Here is a 17,862-nt window from a genome sequence, read left to right on the forward strand (position 1 = left end):
ACTTCCAAGTCAGGGACACAAATGGTATCCTTTATCAGGATTAAATGAAGGAAAAGCAACTACTACTCTTTCTTGAGTGGCAAAATGTTTCATAATATGATTCCTGACCTTTGAGAAAAGCAAGTTAGGCATTATTCCCAACTATTAGATGATAAGACTGAGGCTCAGAGATGTTTACCATTTTTTCTGGTGTCACACAGAGTGAACATGGTAAAGCCAGAATGTTTGTTGGTCTCTAAACCTGTAGTTTTGCACCTCCTTGCTGCATCCCTAGATAACGAGAGTTTAAAAAGTTGCCACTGGAAATTTTGTGCTTAAAGTCCAACCTCTGCCAAAAACTCACTCAAGTAAAACAAACTGCATGTCACCTTTAAAGTCCCCTTCATTCTAAATATCTATGAATTAAATAAGCACTTGAGCAACTAGATGTGATGATGTCTCACTATCTATGTGGGTATAGACAAATGTTTTCAAAACTAACACATGTCCTTTAGGAAGTTTATTTGGATATGTTGTTATGTGGTGTACAGTTATGAGTTCAAGTAGTAGGATCACAGAGAAATAATCCTGGCATTTTTCACATGGAATTGACTTTAAAAATATTCAGGAAAGCAAAGAATACTGGGCAGTGGGAATGAAGGATTGACTTGCAGACTTAGACCTGGCCACCCTTGTATTCACACAAAACCTGCCCCTGGGGTCTTTGCATCTTCCTTTCCAGGACCTTTAAATAGGTGTCATTTATTCAGCCATCCATCCATTCATTCATCCATTCATGGTTTCAACTAATTTCTGTTAGGCACCCACCATGTGTTGGACTAGGATAGCCTGAAGACTACAGGCCAGGGTTAAATGCAGGATTTGATTGAGGTTGTCTGTGTGTGAAAGAAACCCTTCTCCTTCTTTTCTTGTAATCAATCTAATGGTTTTCTATTAAAATAGCATAACTATTTGCTGTCTGCATTGTGAATCATTCACACTCAGATATGGATTTGGTGCTGAGTCAGAATCACACAATGAGAAAGCTGGGGAGGGAAACTACAGCTTAGCAAGTTACGCAGTAAAGAGAGATTTTTTTCCACATGAAATTCTATAAGGATTACTCTGTAATGATATGAAGTATTAAAACTGGTAAACAGCCTTTTGGGGCAGTCTGAATCTCCTTTATGGGTCAAAAGTGAGCGTTGATTGTGGAACACGTGAGCAAATCCATAGACATGGCTTCACCTGAGGCTTTAGGCAGCAATAAGCACAACTTGGAAGTCACATGTGATCTCATCCTGGGTTCTCCTGAGTTCAATATGTCTGCTCAAAACATCTGTAATGATTTCTATGGTGACTTTCAAAAAAATAGATCTAAGTTAAAAACTAAAAATTGAAATTATTTCTTTTATGCACGATTTTTTAAAAAATCGATCAACAATTGAGAATTGCGTGACACAATGAGCACAGTTTGGTAAATATAATTAGTACAAGAGTACAGATTTGGAGTCCAGAAATCTAGATTCAGGTTTTAGCCCTATTGATCACTAGAAATGTGACTTGGGAAGAATTGGACACTCTCCCTGACCTCTGTGTTGGGCTATATCTTAAAGTAAGAACAGTAGACACAGTAGTGTCCAAGGCTGTCATTTACGTCATTTATGTCCAAGGCTGTCACTCTCCTATCAGGGATATGATGTCCTCACGTTTCTGAGGACATCATATCCCTGATAGGAGAGTGATCATAAAACTAAGTTCCTTTTGGTTTAAATAAGGTGGCATGGGCATTACAGGTATACCTTGAAAGATATTAAAATTGTGTAATGAGAGATCAGATGTTCTTGATTTATACAAGTATTGTTCATCAGTTTAACCTATCATTTATGCCCCTTCCTGGACCAGTTCCCTGGCTCCCTTCTTTCCTTCCTTCTTTACACTTTTTCTCCTAGGCAACAATTCCAGATAAATCTAATATGATGAGTCCATCATCCAGTTTTTCAATTGTATTTCACTAAATTGAGCATACTGTCAACTGTAGGGAAACCTGTTTTGCATAACACTAAGGAAAACAGCAGCTCAGTTGTACCCAGTGAAGACAAGGCTCCTTTCTAGTTCAGCATTGTTGACTGTAAACATAAAGGTGTATGTGCAAATCAATGAAAAGCAGAGGTTTCCTATACATACATGCATCTGTTGAGACATGTAGTGATTTAAATGAAAGGTTATCATCTAAATACATTTCATACCACACATCTTGAAGACTTGTGTTAATATATTGTAGTTTGAGAAGTACTGATGGCTTCTTTGAGGCTCTACTCCACACCGAGGACAAGCTAGGCCATGTTTTCCTCCTTACAAATCATCAGTAGCAGTGACTTTCAGAATAGATGGCATAAAACTACATATATTCTGCAGTTTCTTTTTAAACTGCATATTGCTTTAGAGATCTTTGTATCTAAATATGCATGAAGCCATTTCAGTCATTAGTAGATACAATCACCTACTTGTCTAGTGATTAAATACGCCAGACTTCTTTATCAGTTCCTTCCCTGATGGATATTTTAGCTGTTTTCCAAAGTCTCACTCTTCATTGCTGCAATCCATGTGGTTTAATGTTGTGTCCACTCATGTGAGAGTCTCCAGGATCTGTGCCAGGGAATAGAATGAATGCTTGGATCCTGGATCTTTCCCACAGTTCTCTATACCCAGGAATCTGCAAGTCCAGAGACCAAATCTGGCCCACCACCTGTATTTCTACAGCCTGTGAGCTACAAATGCTTTCTACATTTTTAAAATGATTTTTAAAAGTAAGTACTCACATAATATCCTCGATACTGCCTAAAGCATGTACTGTGTGGACCATTAAAGACAAACTTGCGGACCCTGGTTCACAGAAGAACTGCACTAATTTACCCTTCCAAGCATAGTGGTTGAGAATGCCTATATTTTTCATTTTTGCTGATACTTGATACTGTTTGCTTTTAAGACTTTGACCCTCAGATGAATGAACAGTGGAGCACTGGCCTTAATATCCTTAATCTCTGTAACTAAGGGAGCACTTCTTCACATGCTGAAGGGCCATCTTATTTGTGACTCACCCAGGCATTTGCTATACATAATTTTTCAAAGCCTCGTTTGTCATTTTTTAATTCACTAGCAAGAGTGATATATATGTAATATATGCTCACATATATTACATATGTATATATACACACATACATACATATGTGATATAAGTTAATGAAATACACTGATAAATAAAATAAAATTGATTTTTCCTAACCAGATTTATGTGAGAATTTTAATGCTTTAGGATATTTATTTGATTTTTCTGATTATAATTCTAAAGCAAAGAAGGTCAACTATTTAGATTTTTTAACTGACAAATGATTTTTTTAATGAGAGAAAATTGATTGAATGAAAGAAAATGCAGTCACAATTAAATCCCAGAATATCGCTTTTATACGAACTTAGAAGTCTAAATTCTAAAAAAAAAAAACAAAAAAAAAAAAAAACACTTTCCCATTCCAGTGAGATTTTGCTTAAAACACAATCAGCAGTTATTTTTCTTGCCCTGTGTACCTGTAGACTGACAGTTGCTGGAATGGCCTCTATCAGGTTAGTTACAATTGATTCAGTACAAATTTACTGAATCTCTACTACAATGTATGGGGCTACCCATCCTCATCAAAGTGGGAAAGAGCTTAATCCACATCTCTTTAGAGCCTGAAGCCAGTCAGGATTTGGTACAAGTAAACATAAACCAGCCAACGAAAATGAAGGCCTGTCATGTACAGCTAGTGGTGCAGATGATAAAAGAGACATGTTATTTGCTGTGTGATCAATGCCCAGATAATAGACATTCACTTGCCAGTTGTTCCATATCCACCAGATGTGAGAGATCTAAAATGTGGGCAGTAAAACATCTGGAGGGGGTTTATAGGCCAACATATACGTATGTGTGCAAGGGACAGGCTTGTGTTGTATACATATCACATGTCCTTAGAAACTGAAGTGTTACAAGTTAAAATGTTTTTTCCATGAACCTTCCTGGAAGTAGTCTTGAACTCACCTTGAAGTGAGCATTTTTGTTCAATTTATGTTTCTTTTTGTAAAATATTAAAAGCTTGTTAACCAAAATGGGTACAATATCCACGCTCCTGTTTGTCTTTTGTCATGCTGAGCAGCTGTGCCACCCAGGCTGGCGCGTTCCTGATGTAGTCTTCTCAGGACAGACACGTGCCAGGCAGCAGGGGGAAAAAATGTTTGGCTGCATCTTGTTCTGCAATAAAAACCAGCGGGCCATTTTGTCGCTCCTGGGGCACCAATTTGTCAGCTCACAATGAAAATCAAACTTAAGCGTATAGCAAATGCATATTCATAATCATTATCTATTGTTCCTTTAAAACCTCTCTCTCTTCTGTCAGGTATATGTTCTGTTTCTGTTCTGATTGCGGTTTGCCCTGTGCTGGTTGAATTCATTTCCCCCCCACTTTAGTCAGTGATTTGGGGATAAGGACTATGGAAGATTTAACCAGTTGAAAGACCCTGTTTTTCCCATCAGTGTTTTTCCTTTTATTATTGTCTCCGAGGAAAGCCCTGTGATGTGAATGCTGAATGGAGGGAGAATGTAATTAGGCACTCATTGTGGATGTTCTCTTTGTTACCTTTGAAGTGCTGAAATTAACACAGCAATCTCTTGATTCTGCCTTGGTTGCGGCAGCTTGCTGAGAATAGTCATATTTTGCTGACAGAAATGTGCATTCCAAAGTGTAAATTAAATAACTTGATTTCTTAGAATTCATTTAATAGTGCATCTGTGTTGAACGCATCCCATTTTACACCGCTCTGATTACATTTGACTTTTTGTTGACCCATATAAAAAGTGAAATTGTTTCATACTACAGGCTGCAAGACAGCTTTGGATAGTGTGATTATAAATGGTAAAAAGAGAAAGAAAAACAAAAGGTTGTGGGCATTGATCAGATCCCTGCTGTGCTTCATTGTATACTTGAAAATAGTAAAAAAAAAAAATAGAAATTACCTATAAATTTTACAGTAGAGAAAGGAAGAAGATTAAAGGTGACACTTCAGCTAAAGGGCCACCTCAAAGCAATATAAAAGGAAAAGAAAATTAAAAAGTAAACTTCAGGAGAATAAATGAAAATGGAAAGATATATATAAGTGAGGTCATGACTATATGCAGAGTTAAAGAGAAAGTGAAATAGTACATATTGTTACAGCGATGGAAGTCCTACTGGAGGAAATCCATTCTAAATGATAAGGCTGCCCTCTGGCAAAAAGATATCATAAGTTTCAGTAGCCTGAATCCTGCAAACCCCAAAGTGTGTCTTAGTGTCCAGAGAGTTGGACAGAGCCATTGAGGAAATAATTATACTTGTAAACACAATTATTTTAGTCATTTGCTGAATTTTACTGAAATTTATTGTTGATAAATGGAAGAAAAACAAGTTTAACTATATGCAGTTAAATGTGTAAAACTTAAACAGCAAGTGCTTCTCAAACCCTTAGCTGAGGTGAATCTGAGCTTTCTTAGGACAGTGTAAGAAGTGGAAGAAGGCCTGAGAAAAAGAGAGTCAGATGATGGCCAACCACTGGGAGAGGAGCCTATGGAACCTGGAAATTTGCTTTGGAAATCCATTAAGCAGGAAGTTCACAATTCCACTAGCATGTCATTATGTCATTCGTAAATATCCTAAGGGATTTCCCAGGCTTTGGGAGGCTGATAAGTGTCATTTTCCACACCAAAGGCATTGTCAGTGCTGAAAATACCCTAGGAAAGAGCATTGTAATCTGAGGCAATTGAAGAATTAGATACCTGGAGTATTTTGTTATTCTCCACTTTTCTCATTGAAATTACTGCTTCATAATGTATCGATATTGATCATAAAATATGGATACATTAAATCAGCTGAATATTCCATAACAGATCAGAGAACAGATACTATGTTGAATATTAATATAATCAGGTAGACAATACATGAAATAAATAAATGGAATTAATGTGTTTATTTATGTACAAACCAAACACCTTTCTGTTGAAAGTACATGTGTATTTTAACTAAGTTCAAGAGGAAGCAAGGTCTTTTTTCAACTGAAATTGCCCAATTTATAAAACAAATAGTGATGTAGTATGCTGGGTTATGTTCTAAATGGAAATATTATATAAATCTAAATATTAAAAATAAGTGAAGTTCCTGCATAACTTAGAACTGGCAGTATATGAAAGTGTTTCATGTACATGATGAAGCTCTTGTGATTTGATGTGGCAAGTCCCTGTAAAATTCTTCAGCACAGCGCTGAGAGCTTAACATAAGCCTGTAAGCCACACACAATGGGATGGAAACCCTTTGGGCACGTGTGGGTAGACACTGACTGAAGTAAGATGTAGACATCGATGTCATGGGTCCAGATTATTAATGAGCCCTACCTCAGCCTTCCATAGAATCAGAACTAACAAAAACACTCAGAGATCTGAGGAATGATTCCTGCTTTCAGAATGAGGATTTGTCACTCATTTGCATGACTTGAGTGCCATGTGTTGGTGAGTGGCTGGCACCCAGGCCAGCCTGCTCCCTCAGACCAATTCCTCCCTAGGTGTGTAAGAAAATAATGCATCGCGACAAGGTAAATTAAGGATGATGGAAATTGGGCTGGCAGCCTCCTCTCAGTTCTATTTCTTGATCACAGTGGTTATTGTCACCTTCTTAGAGTTTCAGAAAAGAACTACGAAGTAATTCTCACCTTCTGGCAATCAGCTGCCAATTCCCCATGATCTCCTGGATCTTCCATTTCTCTTCCAGAGAGACTAGCTCCATCTTTGTTCATCTTTCACTCTGGGTGTCAAACTGTCCTATAAAGGGACAAGGACACAAAGATAAGCCAAAAATCCACGTCCAAACAGGTTCAGGAGAAAACTCATTTCTGTTTTAAACTAGTTTCTCATTTTGCTTTAATATATATATCATGTTAATGGAACAACAAAGTTTAAACCTTCAAAGATCTCTATGGAATGAAATCAAGGTTAACACTAGCTTAGTGCAAACTTTAAGCTTTCTCTTATATTAGCCTTAAATTTGTTTCCAATGACCTCCCCACAACGGACTCTTCTCCATCCTGTGAGTTTGGTGCTCCTATTGCAAAGTCCTATAAGCTTTCCCTAGGAAAGCCAAATCTAGTCTTGCCTTCTCCCATCTACCACAAAAATCACATATGCCATGACAAGGAGACCCAGCAGTGACCATCCCAATTCTGCCTCTGCGGTGACCTGAGGGTGGCTTTTTTCTCTTTGCTCAGAGAAGAATTAATTTTTAGAACAGGAAAGAAGCATTCTGCATCTAATCACTTTTTGTCAAACTGTATTTCACACTGTTTAGTTACAATTTCAAAGAGCCAGGTTGAAAGGGCATTAACAGAAAAAAAAAACAGAATTTGTAAAAGGAAACACTTAACAGAGGAGAAACTGAATTCATCATATTCGACTATCATAACCACCCTCTCGCGTTTCCCCACCTCTGTCTGTGGTGCTCAGGGACCTGCTGCCCTGACCCATCTCTCAGCTTGCCCAACATCCTCCCTGGGAGCTGGAGTGAGCCAGCCACATGCTCTCCAGCTCCCTGCTTTTATCACAGTCTTCTCCTGGGTACATCTATTCCTTTATAGTGCAACCTCGGTGTCTATCCGTGTTTCACATTCTTAAATAAGATGTCCCATGCACCCATGGGGCACTCAGAAATCTAAATGCTCAGAGCGTACAGAACTTAGTTTGTGATAACTTGAATAGGCTTCCTTTCCCTCCCCACCTCTGCTCAAGTTTTCCTTCAGATGTGAGCATTTTGAGAGGAAATAGGAATGTTTTCCTGAATAGGGTATAAAGGGAGTGTGATCAAGGGTGGTGCCCTATACCCAGGAGCAATAGCAGTGTAGACTTCCAGCTAGGTGGTTTCCAATGGCCAAGACCTGAGCCCACTTCTTGTCTGGACTTTCAGGGGAAATAGGACCAGGAACAACCTGACAGAGTTGGGTAGCTACATGAGGAGTCTGGATAGAGAGAGGTCCAGAAAGCTCTCTGAAAAGCAAGTCTCCCTTAGTTCCATGTTTAACGGCAAAACCTCCAAACTTTTCTGAGCACGGAGGGCTGGTATAGCTTATGTTGAAACAAAAGCCCAAGGCAAAGACCACAGAGAGCAGAGTGAGTTGAATGGGGAACTCAAAAGACCTGTCTGTGCCATAACCCCTGGAACCTGTAAGTGTGGTCTTACTGGAAAACAGGCTTTTGCAGTTGTAATTAAATTAAGGATCTTGTGATGAGATCATCCCGGATTATCTGGATGGGTTCTGAAGCCAATGAAAAAATGTTCTTGTGTTAGTATTTCTTTGCTGTAAACAAAAGACCTGTCAAGAACCCCATAGAGGAGGAAGTATTTATCTGGGCTTATGATTTCAGAGGTTCAATCCATGTTCAGCTGACTCCATTGCTCTGGGCCTCGGGAGAGCATCATGGTGGAAAGGCATGGTGGAAAGTTCCACTCATGGCCGCTGGGAAGCAGAGATGGAGAGGGAAAGGGGCCAGGAACAGATGTCAGCCACGTACCTGCCCCCAGTGACATACTTTCTCCAACCACACCCCACCTGCCTAGAATTACCATCCAGTAGTCCATCAAATTATTAATCAATTAAATGAATTAGTCAGCTGGTGAGGTTACAGTTGCCATGATCATTTCGTCTCTTGCTACATTGGAGATGATGTTACCAACATAAGATCTTTTCAGAGGATGCTTCATTTCCACATGATAACAGTTCTTGGAAGAGATCCAAGACAAGACACAGGAAGGAAGAAAAGAAGGCTTTGGGAAGATGGATTCAGAGGCTGGTTAACTAGTGGCAAGCCAGGGAAGGCCTGGGGCCACCAGCAGCTGAAAGTGGCAAGAAAGGATTCTCCCCTGGAGTCTCGGGAGGGAGTGTAGATCCTGTTCACACCTTGATTTGGGACTTCCACCCTCCGGAACCACGATAGAATACATGTCTTAATTTAAGCCACCAAGCGTATACATTTCATTTCAGTAGCTCTGAGAAACTCACATGGAATATTGCTGAGCTTTCCAGAACTGAGGTGGTGGCCACTCTGGCAGATGGAAGCCTAGAGCCCGGGAAACAAGCATCCTCATCCTCATCCCCTGGGTGGGGATGTTGAACTCAGCTCAGTGTGGACCAGATGCCCTAAGATGTGAACATCCTTGATTGGATCACCCCTGAAGAAAAGGAACAGGAACATTGTTTGAACTGTTATTGAGATCTAGAAAACTAAGTTGAATTCATAGAGCAATATTATACCTTCGGTCATCATAAGAAATGGAGGAATAAACTAAATTAAACATGTATAGCATAATCAAGAAAATCATTTTCACATACAAAAATTGATGTCTCTTTTATGAAGATTATCCTACCCATCAGGTTTTTGAAAGAGGATTTAATGAAAAATGATAGCTACAATCGGTTGAGCTATTATTATCACATTCATAATATTTTATAAATGAGGGCATCTGAACTCTTCATTGGCTAGTTATTGTCATGGAGCTGGTAACTGTTTGTTAACCAAGGTCTCTGACCCCAGCCTCAGTGCCCTCCTCACTAGGCTGCTGAGTGTGTCCCCTCAATTTGATTATAAACTCCACAGCCGAGGGTGCAGTGTTGCTTTGTGTTCCTGACCAGAAAGGGCCCAACACAGGCACGGAATCCATCCGAGTATGTTTGTTGTTAATTGGATGAGATAACCTCACTGTCCTTTAGTAGCCCAGCATCTGTCCAGTGTTGGGGAAATAATTAAAAGCAAAATCTCCTGCCAACCCAGAAAACCTCTCCATAAGAGTAGAAAAGGAAGAAAATTTCATATTGAATAAGCATCAAGCCAGATGGCAATGGGCATAACCAGCCACCTGCTGGAGGTGGCAAGGTTGGAAGAAATGCCACCCTTTTGTACCGCCCAATTACATGTGTGTTCTTGAGGTAAAAATAGCTAGTCCTCAAGTAAGAAAACTCGACAGTACCATTTGTTAAATATAATTCATCCTAATTTACCTGGTGATTGCAGTGGCCATCTGGGGGAGTTGACTGCCTACATCCAAGGGAAATCAGTGACAAGTAGGTAGTGTTATAGCTTGGCCACCAGGTGCCTGGGTTCAACTCCAGCCCTCCCACGAGAAAGGGACTTGGGGCACTATCCTTCCTGATTGTATTCATCTGTCAAAGAGAGAGCCCCAGTCCTTAAGAAAACCATTCCTGGATTACAATCCAGTGAGTGGCTCATTTAGATTTTAGGAAGATTCACATATATCTCAAAGGGAAAAAAATGCACAATTAAAACTTTTCTAAAGGAAGAGAAACAGTCTTCCTTTTTTCCCCTATTTAGCATTTTTGTTTTACTTTTTGACGTGTGTTTGCACTTTTCCTGGAGAGAGAGAGAGAAACCCAGTTAAATTAGGACACAGAGCAATCCAGGCCCTGCTCAAGGGTCAGAGGATGGCCGAAGTGGGTGATATAAGATAGCCTCCATGTGGAGAGACTGCAAGTGGGCACCTCAGAAATGGGGGTGAGGATGCAGGGAAAAGTGGGTTCCACCTCTGACATGACTTTTATCACTGAGATTGTGGGAAAGAGGCAAAACTTGGAGTGAAGTGTGAATATCCAGTTTAGAATAAAGCCTGCTTCAGAATAAGCCAGTGGTGTGGCAGACCTGGTGACAGAAGAAGCCACCGATGGACCATTCTGGTTCTTCTTCACATTTTGGAAGGATCCCAAAGGACATGGCTATTAAGAAGAAGAATGCTGGCACTTGTCCTCAGCCAAGCGTAGTCTGCCACAATTTATGATGCTTAGGGCCTTTCCCCCTTGTTGTACACTCCACTAAACTCAGAGAAGAGCTCATCATTGACTTCTGCCTAATCATCTCTGATACTTTAAAGTCAAGATATTGCCTCAACTTTCTTACCTACATGCTCAACTGTCTACTACTAATAAATGAGAATCATTTGTTAGGAGAGGGGAATTTCATGAAATACAAAAAAAAGGGGAAAATTTTATTCACTACACAAAAGTACGTGCTATTTGCATTTCTAGAGTAACTGCCTTCCAGTATTGTGTCTGTTATTCCTTTTTATACATAGTTGAATTTCCGCCATATATATACTCTTAATTTAACATCGTAATGTGTTTTCCAAGATTGTAAAAATTTAGAAGTTGCATTAGTTATCTATTGCTTTAAAACAAATCCCCTGTATGTTAGAAGCTTCTTAGAAAATAAACCTTTATTCCCTCAGTTTCTGCCACCTGGGACAGGCTTAGCCTGGTGTCTCGAGTTCCGGGTCTCATGAGGTCATAGTTGGATGGGGCTGCAGTCACCTTGAAGGCCTTCCTGGGGCTGGAACATCTACTTCCAAGATGGGTCACCCACCAGTCTATTGGAGAGGTCTCAGTTCCTTGCTGGTTATTGCTAGGAGCCTCAGTTTATCACCCCGTGGTCTCTTCATAGGGCTGCTGGAGGGTCCTCACAACATGGCACCTGGCTTCCACCAGAACGGTGATCCAGGAGAGAGCCCGGTGAAGACACAGTGGCTTTTCGTGCTTCACCTCACACATTGCATGCTATCTTCTCCACACCCTCCTGGTTGTGCAGTGTAGGAGGGGACCACACAAGGGCAACAAGAGCAGAGGCTGGGAAGGGCTGCGGGTGCCCATCTTGGAGATGAGCTGCTGCAGTGGGATTATATTCACGAGGTGAATTTTATAGATCCTTGGGACTGTCCTAATGATGGATGCAAGGCTGGGTGTTATTTCCAGCACTTCATTATTACAAACAACTCTCCTACACACACCTTTGCCAATCAAGCTTTCCACAGTACTTCAAATTACTTTCTCTGCATAGAGTCCCAGAGGTGTGACTATTGAATGAGAAAAGATTTTTAATTCTTTTAAAATTGTCTTCATAAAGAAGTTCAATGTCTTATATTGTTTATTTCAGCTAACATCTGCATTTCCTTTTATGTCTTTGTGACAAATGCCTTAAAATATCTATGTAATGATTCACAACTGCATGCTTATTTTTCACTGAATGAATTCTAGATATGATGTATTTTAGGTAGATATTCTATATTATATAATATTTTGTTACTTTTGGCACGTGGGTTTTTTCATTGTTGTTTAACCATTTTATAGATCCTCCTGAGTTTGTTTGTTGCTGTTATTTTGGACAACTTAGAACTTGATGAAGATCTAAAGAAGCTTAAACAAGTAAGTAATGGAGGGGGACTTTAAAATCTGCATTTGAAAAATAAGGGCAAAATGTGTGCTTGCAGTGATATTAAAAGTTTGAGCTTCAAAGCAAAAAATATTTGAATTTAATAAGTGAAGACAGTCTGAGTTGGAAAAATGTCCTTTTTAAGTTTAACTTTAATAACAATATGGGAGATTTCTATGACTTTATAAATATCTTAGGAATAATTTTAGATTATTACTTTTGAGTTAAAAAAATAAGATAGGTCTAGTTTAATAAGTTGGATTTGAAGACCATTCTCCCCCTGTCATTGAATGAATTGTCTGGAAATCAAATGCCACAGGGCCAGGTTGCCAGTTCTCCTAACTCTATGAAATACTTTTGATCATCATTCCATCATAAAATATGAAACATCAATTTATCTGACCTCTAGGCACTAAAAGAGAATTTGCTCTGCAAGCCCATAGGGATTGGAAGAAATTTAAAAGAATAAATGATCAGACATGTGTCCAGTTGTATATGAAAACAGACTGTGTCATGGCGGTGAGAGTTGTACCCCGTAAATGGACATGGGAATGTGTGGCAGTTATGTTACAAAGGCAGAAAGATGGTAATGTGGCCAGCTATTCCCACAGTTTCTGTTACATGGAGCATAGGGGTCTCAGTGGTTAGCTGGTGAGAGAGTGGGCTCTCAGGAAGACTTTCTTGGGTCACCAACACGCAAGAAGAGTTGAGATGTTAACAGCAGAAACACAGCTCTAAAACAATCCTGTTGGAATTATATGAAGGCCCTGTACATTCAGAATTTTCAGAAGTTGTCTATTTTTAACATAGCAGGGGAAAAAAAGTAAGCTTTTTTGGAAATATATCTAATGGTCACTTTAGGCATTTTATTATATTACTCTTACCTCCAAAACCACTGCTTTTAACCAAGGGTATCAATAAGGAATAATAATTTGATAGGAAGATTCCCATCATGAGCATACTGAACAAGGTCCTAAGTTCTTCCCTGTCCTGGAGCTATGCAGACACACTCATAGATGACGTCTCCAGATCTTTTCTCTTTGTGGCGGCAGTGATAGGTTCTTCAAATACGATTGGGAAGCTCTTGCATGCCATTGACACAAAAGCTTTATGTGGCTTCTAGTTGTGGAAAAATATGCAATGTGTCAGTACAAAATTGAAATTCATCAACCATATAATTTGACATGACCAATAAAAATCTTCAGCTGTAGAAATACTTCAGACCATGCTTTTCGAATCTGGTATTAGATATGGATTTTCCTATCTGCCATGTTTATTATGCAGAAAATTTGAAAGTCCCTGATATAATACATTTAAATATGTATTCTATACATAAAATAAAAATATTCTGTTTTTTCTAACTGCTGTAACTACCAGATTGAATGTGATATTAAATAACCATTGGCTGAGTAAAATGCTACATGATTCCAGCCCACATTAAAATAGGATTTCTGCTAGAAAGCCATAAAATAAAATTTTATGTAGCAGTTTTTTTTAATTTATGAAATCAAATCTCAGAGTATTTTGCACTGTTGGTTTTTTCTGTATTTTAAGTTATTTTTGTACCCATATATGCATAGCCTCTTTAAATTTTTTACTTTTTGTTTTTGGCATTTATATATCCAACCGTTACTTTAGGCATTTCATTTTATTTTTATCTGACACCACGGGAAAAACTAACAAAAACTCAGGACCATAATTGGCATCTGAATTTCTTCCTCAACTATGAAGTTAAATAAACGTGTGGCTCTTCAATTTTACTATATATCATTAGTTATAGAAATGGCTTTTTATTTAGACATTTGCTCTGTATTAGTGAAGTCTGTGCTTCTGGAAATTCTGTATGTCAGAACTGGTTATCCAATTGTGCTAGTCCACATTTTGTAGTGTTTTCTTTGAATAAGGAAAAATATCTGGGCACTGAAAACTCTAACCATAAAGCAGCAATTCCATTTCACTAGTACTTTTCACATTGCTCTTTATTCCTGATTAGATTGAGACTACAAATCTATTAAATTCTTCTACTGATCTCATACCCAAAAATCACTGAATTTCATACTTGGAGCTATTATTATTTTAAATATTATTATTCTAAACTAAAACATTCCTGGTTTGCTGTCTTCCATTTTGCATAAGAAATTTTTGTATTTTCTTTAGTGTTGACAATTGCGCCATTTTTATGTCTCTGTATTACCTTATTCTCAGTGATCTTGGCCTTTGAGGTAGAATAATTTCATGAATACACACACACACACACACACCACACACACAAGCATGTGTACCTGTAGTTTCACAATGTGTTCACAATCATACAGACACCTGATATTTACAGTCTTTTACAAGCTTCTTAAAAATCTCTAATCAAAATGTTGTGTGAAATGTTTGTTTATTAAATTTTCCATGTACACAGGTTCAACCCCCAAGATTTAAATGTATAGACTCTACTTTTACTATACCAAATAGAGAAAGGAATGGAAGGATTGTAAGGGGGAAAAAAATTTTTATTTTCCTGATGTTTCAAGTGCCAGAAAATACTACATGTTCCAAATTCACTATTTGCTAATTCAAATTTCAATTTTTAAAATCCCTTTTTCTATTTTTACCAATCTATAGGTTCCTATAGCTATGGTAATATTTGCTATATCCTTTCTCAGTGCTAGGTGCTTATTATGTCCACTTACTGTTCAAAACAACCAGTCAATACAGGTATTATTATTTTATCCGTATTGCAGATGAGGAAGATAAGTCACAGATAAGTCACAGAGAAAGATAAGTTACAGAGAAATTGAACAATGTGTCCATGGTCACACAGCTAACAAATGACAGAGCTAGGATTTGAACCTAGGCAATTTGGACCAAAAGCCTAAGTTCATCATCTGTAAACTATGTTGAAGCAAGCTAAAGCCATATTATGAGTGATAGGTGCAGTGGGGGCACTTGCTGATAAAACTATTAATTTTTTAAATAAATAATGATGCTCTAGATGACAGTGTCATCATTATATTCACCAAGCAGCTATTGAGGTAAGGCCCAGTTCCCTGAGAAATGGTGGTGAATTAAACAGTGAAGACATTAAAACTCTCCAAAATAGTTCTTTGTTTCCCTTAAAAAATCAGATGCTCTAGTAAGAGGCATGGGGGTGGAGTGCTGATGAGAACTGTTCATGGTCAGGGCACCTTGTCCCTTATGACCTCGGAGCAGTGGCCCTTCTTGGACAGGTGCATGATATGCCAGCAGCAAGTCAGCATCGTGGTGAGACCTCCAGAGATCTTTATGAACGTGTGGGTTTTTTAATCCGTTGTGGTAAAACACAGAAGTTGATTCATAGATATTTTTCAAGAGGAATGGGGACCTGTGACAGTGATCTCTAAAACAGAGAGGCTGAAGAGGAAGACCCTCAAGGGCTGGAGAGATGGGGAGAAAGCAGCGTCCATGCTTGGGAGAGGCCATAGCACCCAGAAGCTGGACAAGATGGCAGAAAGTAAAACATAGAGGAAACGAGAATGCAGAAGAGAAGAAGGAAGTTGGAAACCCTCAAGAGAGGATGCTCAGGGAGGTGTGTGAATGGACCCAGTGGTTAGGGCAGGCGTGTGACCACGCGGAGCGGGGAATGCCAAAGGACCCAGTGCCTTCCTGCTGGGGGCTCCCGTGCTCTGCATGATCAACAGCAGCGACTGTCTCTTCCTTATGTGGACACGTGATGCCCTGTGTTTGTCCCGCTATTTTCCTCTGTAGTCTCCTTCCACTTTAGACAGCAGGGTCCAGCCAGGGATGCTGGCCTCTCCGGGTCCACATGAGATGGTGTGGGGCTAGTGGGCAATTTTTAACACTTGAGAAAGTGTAAAGGGTGTTCTGCTCTTACCCAGTAGGAGACCACATGCTAACTACATGCCACGTCAGTATGTCCAGCTGGAAATCCACAAGTCCTAGGCAGCAGCACTGATTCCTTAATGCCAAAGCTCTGAAGTCTCCTCATAGAGGCTTTCTTGAAAAAACAAAACAAAGAGGCGGTAATGAACTTCTTACTGCTTACTCAAAGCATCTGATGGAAAAGGTTCTATTGTTTTGTTTTTGATTTTTGAAGCTGGGTTTCAGAGGGGAAATAAAAGAGATCTTGAGACAAAGTTAGAGAGGTTCTCATGTAAAGTGCCCATTTCTATCATCCCTCTCCAAGGTATCACCAGTCAGTGTCATCGTGGTCACACCTGTGGCTTTTCATTTGTTACTCAGATAAATAGTGCTATTAAAAGTCACCCTAAATCAAAACTACTCTAAAATTTTATCGCACTTGAGCCCGAGTGGCAATCATCAAGAATACAAGCAACAATAAATGTTGGGGAGGATGTGGGGAGAAAGGCACACTCATACTTGCTGGTGGGACTGCAAATTGGTGCAACCACTATGCAAAGCAGTATGGAGATTCCTCAGAAAACTTGGAATGGAACCACCATTTAATCCAGCTATCCCACTCCTCAGTTTATACCTAAAGGACTTAAAATCAGCGTTCTACAGTGATGCAGCCACATTAATGTTTAGAGCAGCTCAACTCACGACAGCTGAACTATGGAACCAAACTAGGTGTCTTTCAACAGATGAATGGATAAAGACAATGTGGTACATATACACAATGGAATATTACTCAGCCTCAAAGAACAAAATTATGGCATTTGCTGGTAAGTGGATGGAGGTGGAGAATATCATGCTAAGCAAAAGTAAGCCAATCCACAAAAACAAAGGCTGAATATTTTCTTTGATATGTGGATTGCTCATTCATAATAAGAGGGGTACCTAGGAAAGAATAGAGTTACTTTGGAATAGGAAGAGGGGAGTGAAGGGAGGGGAGGGTGTAAGAGGGTAGGAAGAATAGAATGAATCAGACATTATTACCCTAGGTGCATATATGTCTACACAATTGGTATGATTCTACATGATGTATAACCAGAAGAATGAGAAGTTATACTGCATTTACGTAAGATGTGTCAAAGTGCATTCTACTGTCATGTATAACTAATTAGAACAAATAAAAAACAATGATATGCCCTTATAAAACAGTGCAATAAAAAAGTAACCTCCATCATGCATCCATGCAAAATTTCTCTGTTGCTTCCTCTGTGTGTAGGATTTAAGACACAAGAGCTCCATAGCATAATAGCACTCTTTTGTAGCTGCTATAATTTATGTGACCCCATATCTAATTAAGTAGAGACTATTTTTCTCTTTACAGCATCCCATGAATCCAAATCAGGACCTGAAAATAAATAAATAAATGCACAGCACACTCACATAGTTTTCTACATGAGATCAAAAAATTAACTAGAAATGAGATTATCTATCAATGTGTGATCTTGGTGAGTGCTGAGAACACAAATCAATTGGTATAGAAGCAAAAAAAACAAGAACAAAAACTTGTCCCAAAACTGTTCTCTGAACAGTTATGAAATGATAACCTTGAAGCTCAATGGTAAGGACTAACACTAGGAAATGAATAAATGTGGGTGGAGTTCTGCAAATTTAGAAAATGAAGAGAATTCTTTCGGCTCTAGTGATTTTTGCAAGTGCAGTGCGAG

General features: G+C 39.0%; 1 protein-coding gene across 6 annotated transcripts in view; it reads left to right on the forward strand.

Moving 5' to 3' along the window:
• The window catches only part of Nalcn (sodium leak channel, non-selective), a 301,994-nt gene that overhangs the window by 187,191 nt on the left and 96,941 nt on the right, over positions 1–17,862 (forward strand). For 4 of the 6 annotated variants that reach the window (XM_058582741.1, XM_046454990.2, XM_046454991.2 and 1 more), the window contains exon 15: positions 12,214–12,288. The exons of the other annotated variants lie outside the window; for them this stretch is intronic. In XM_058582741.1, the coding sequence (XP_058438724.1) occupies positions 12,214–12,288 (75 nt within the window). The remainder of the gene's footprint in view (positions 1–12,213; positions 12,289–17,862) is intronic. 6 annotated transcript variants of the gene reach the window in all.

Source organism: Marmota monax, unplaced genomic scaffold (genome assembly GCF_021218885.2).
Source record: "Marmota monax isolate L192 unplaced genomic scaffold, Marmota_monax_Labrador192_F-V1.1 WCK01_AAM20220418_F8-fsc00026, whole genome shotgun sequence".
NCBI classification, from domain to species: Eukaryota; Metazoa; Chordata; class Mammalia; order Rodentia; family Sciuridae; genus Marmota; species Marmota monax.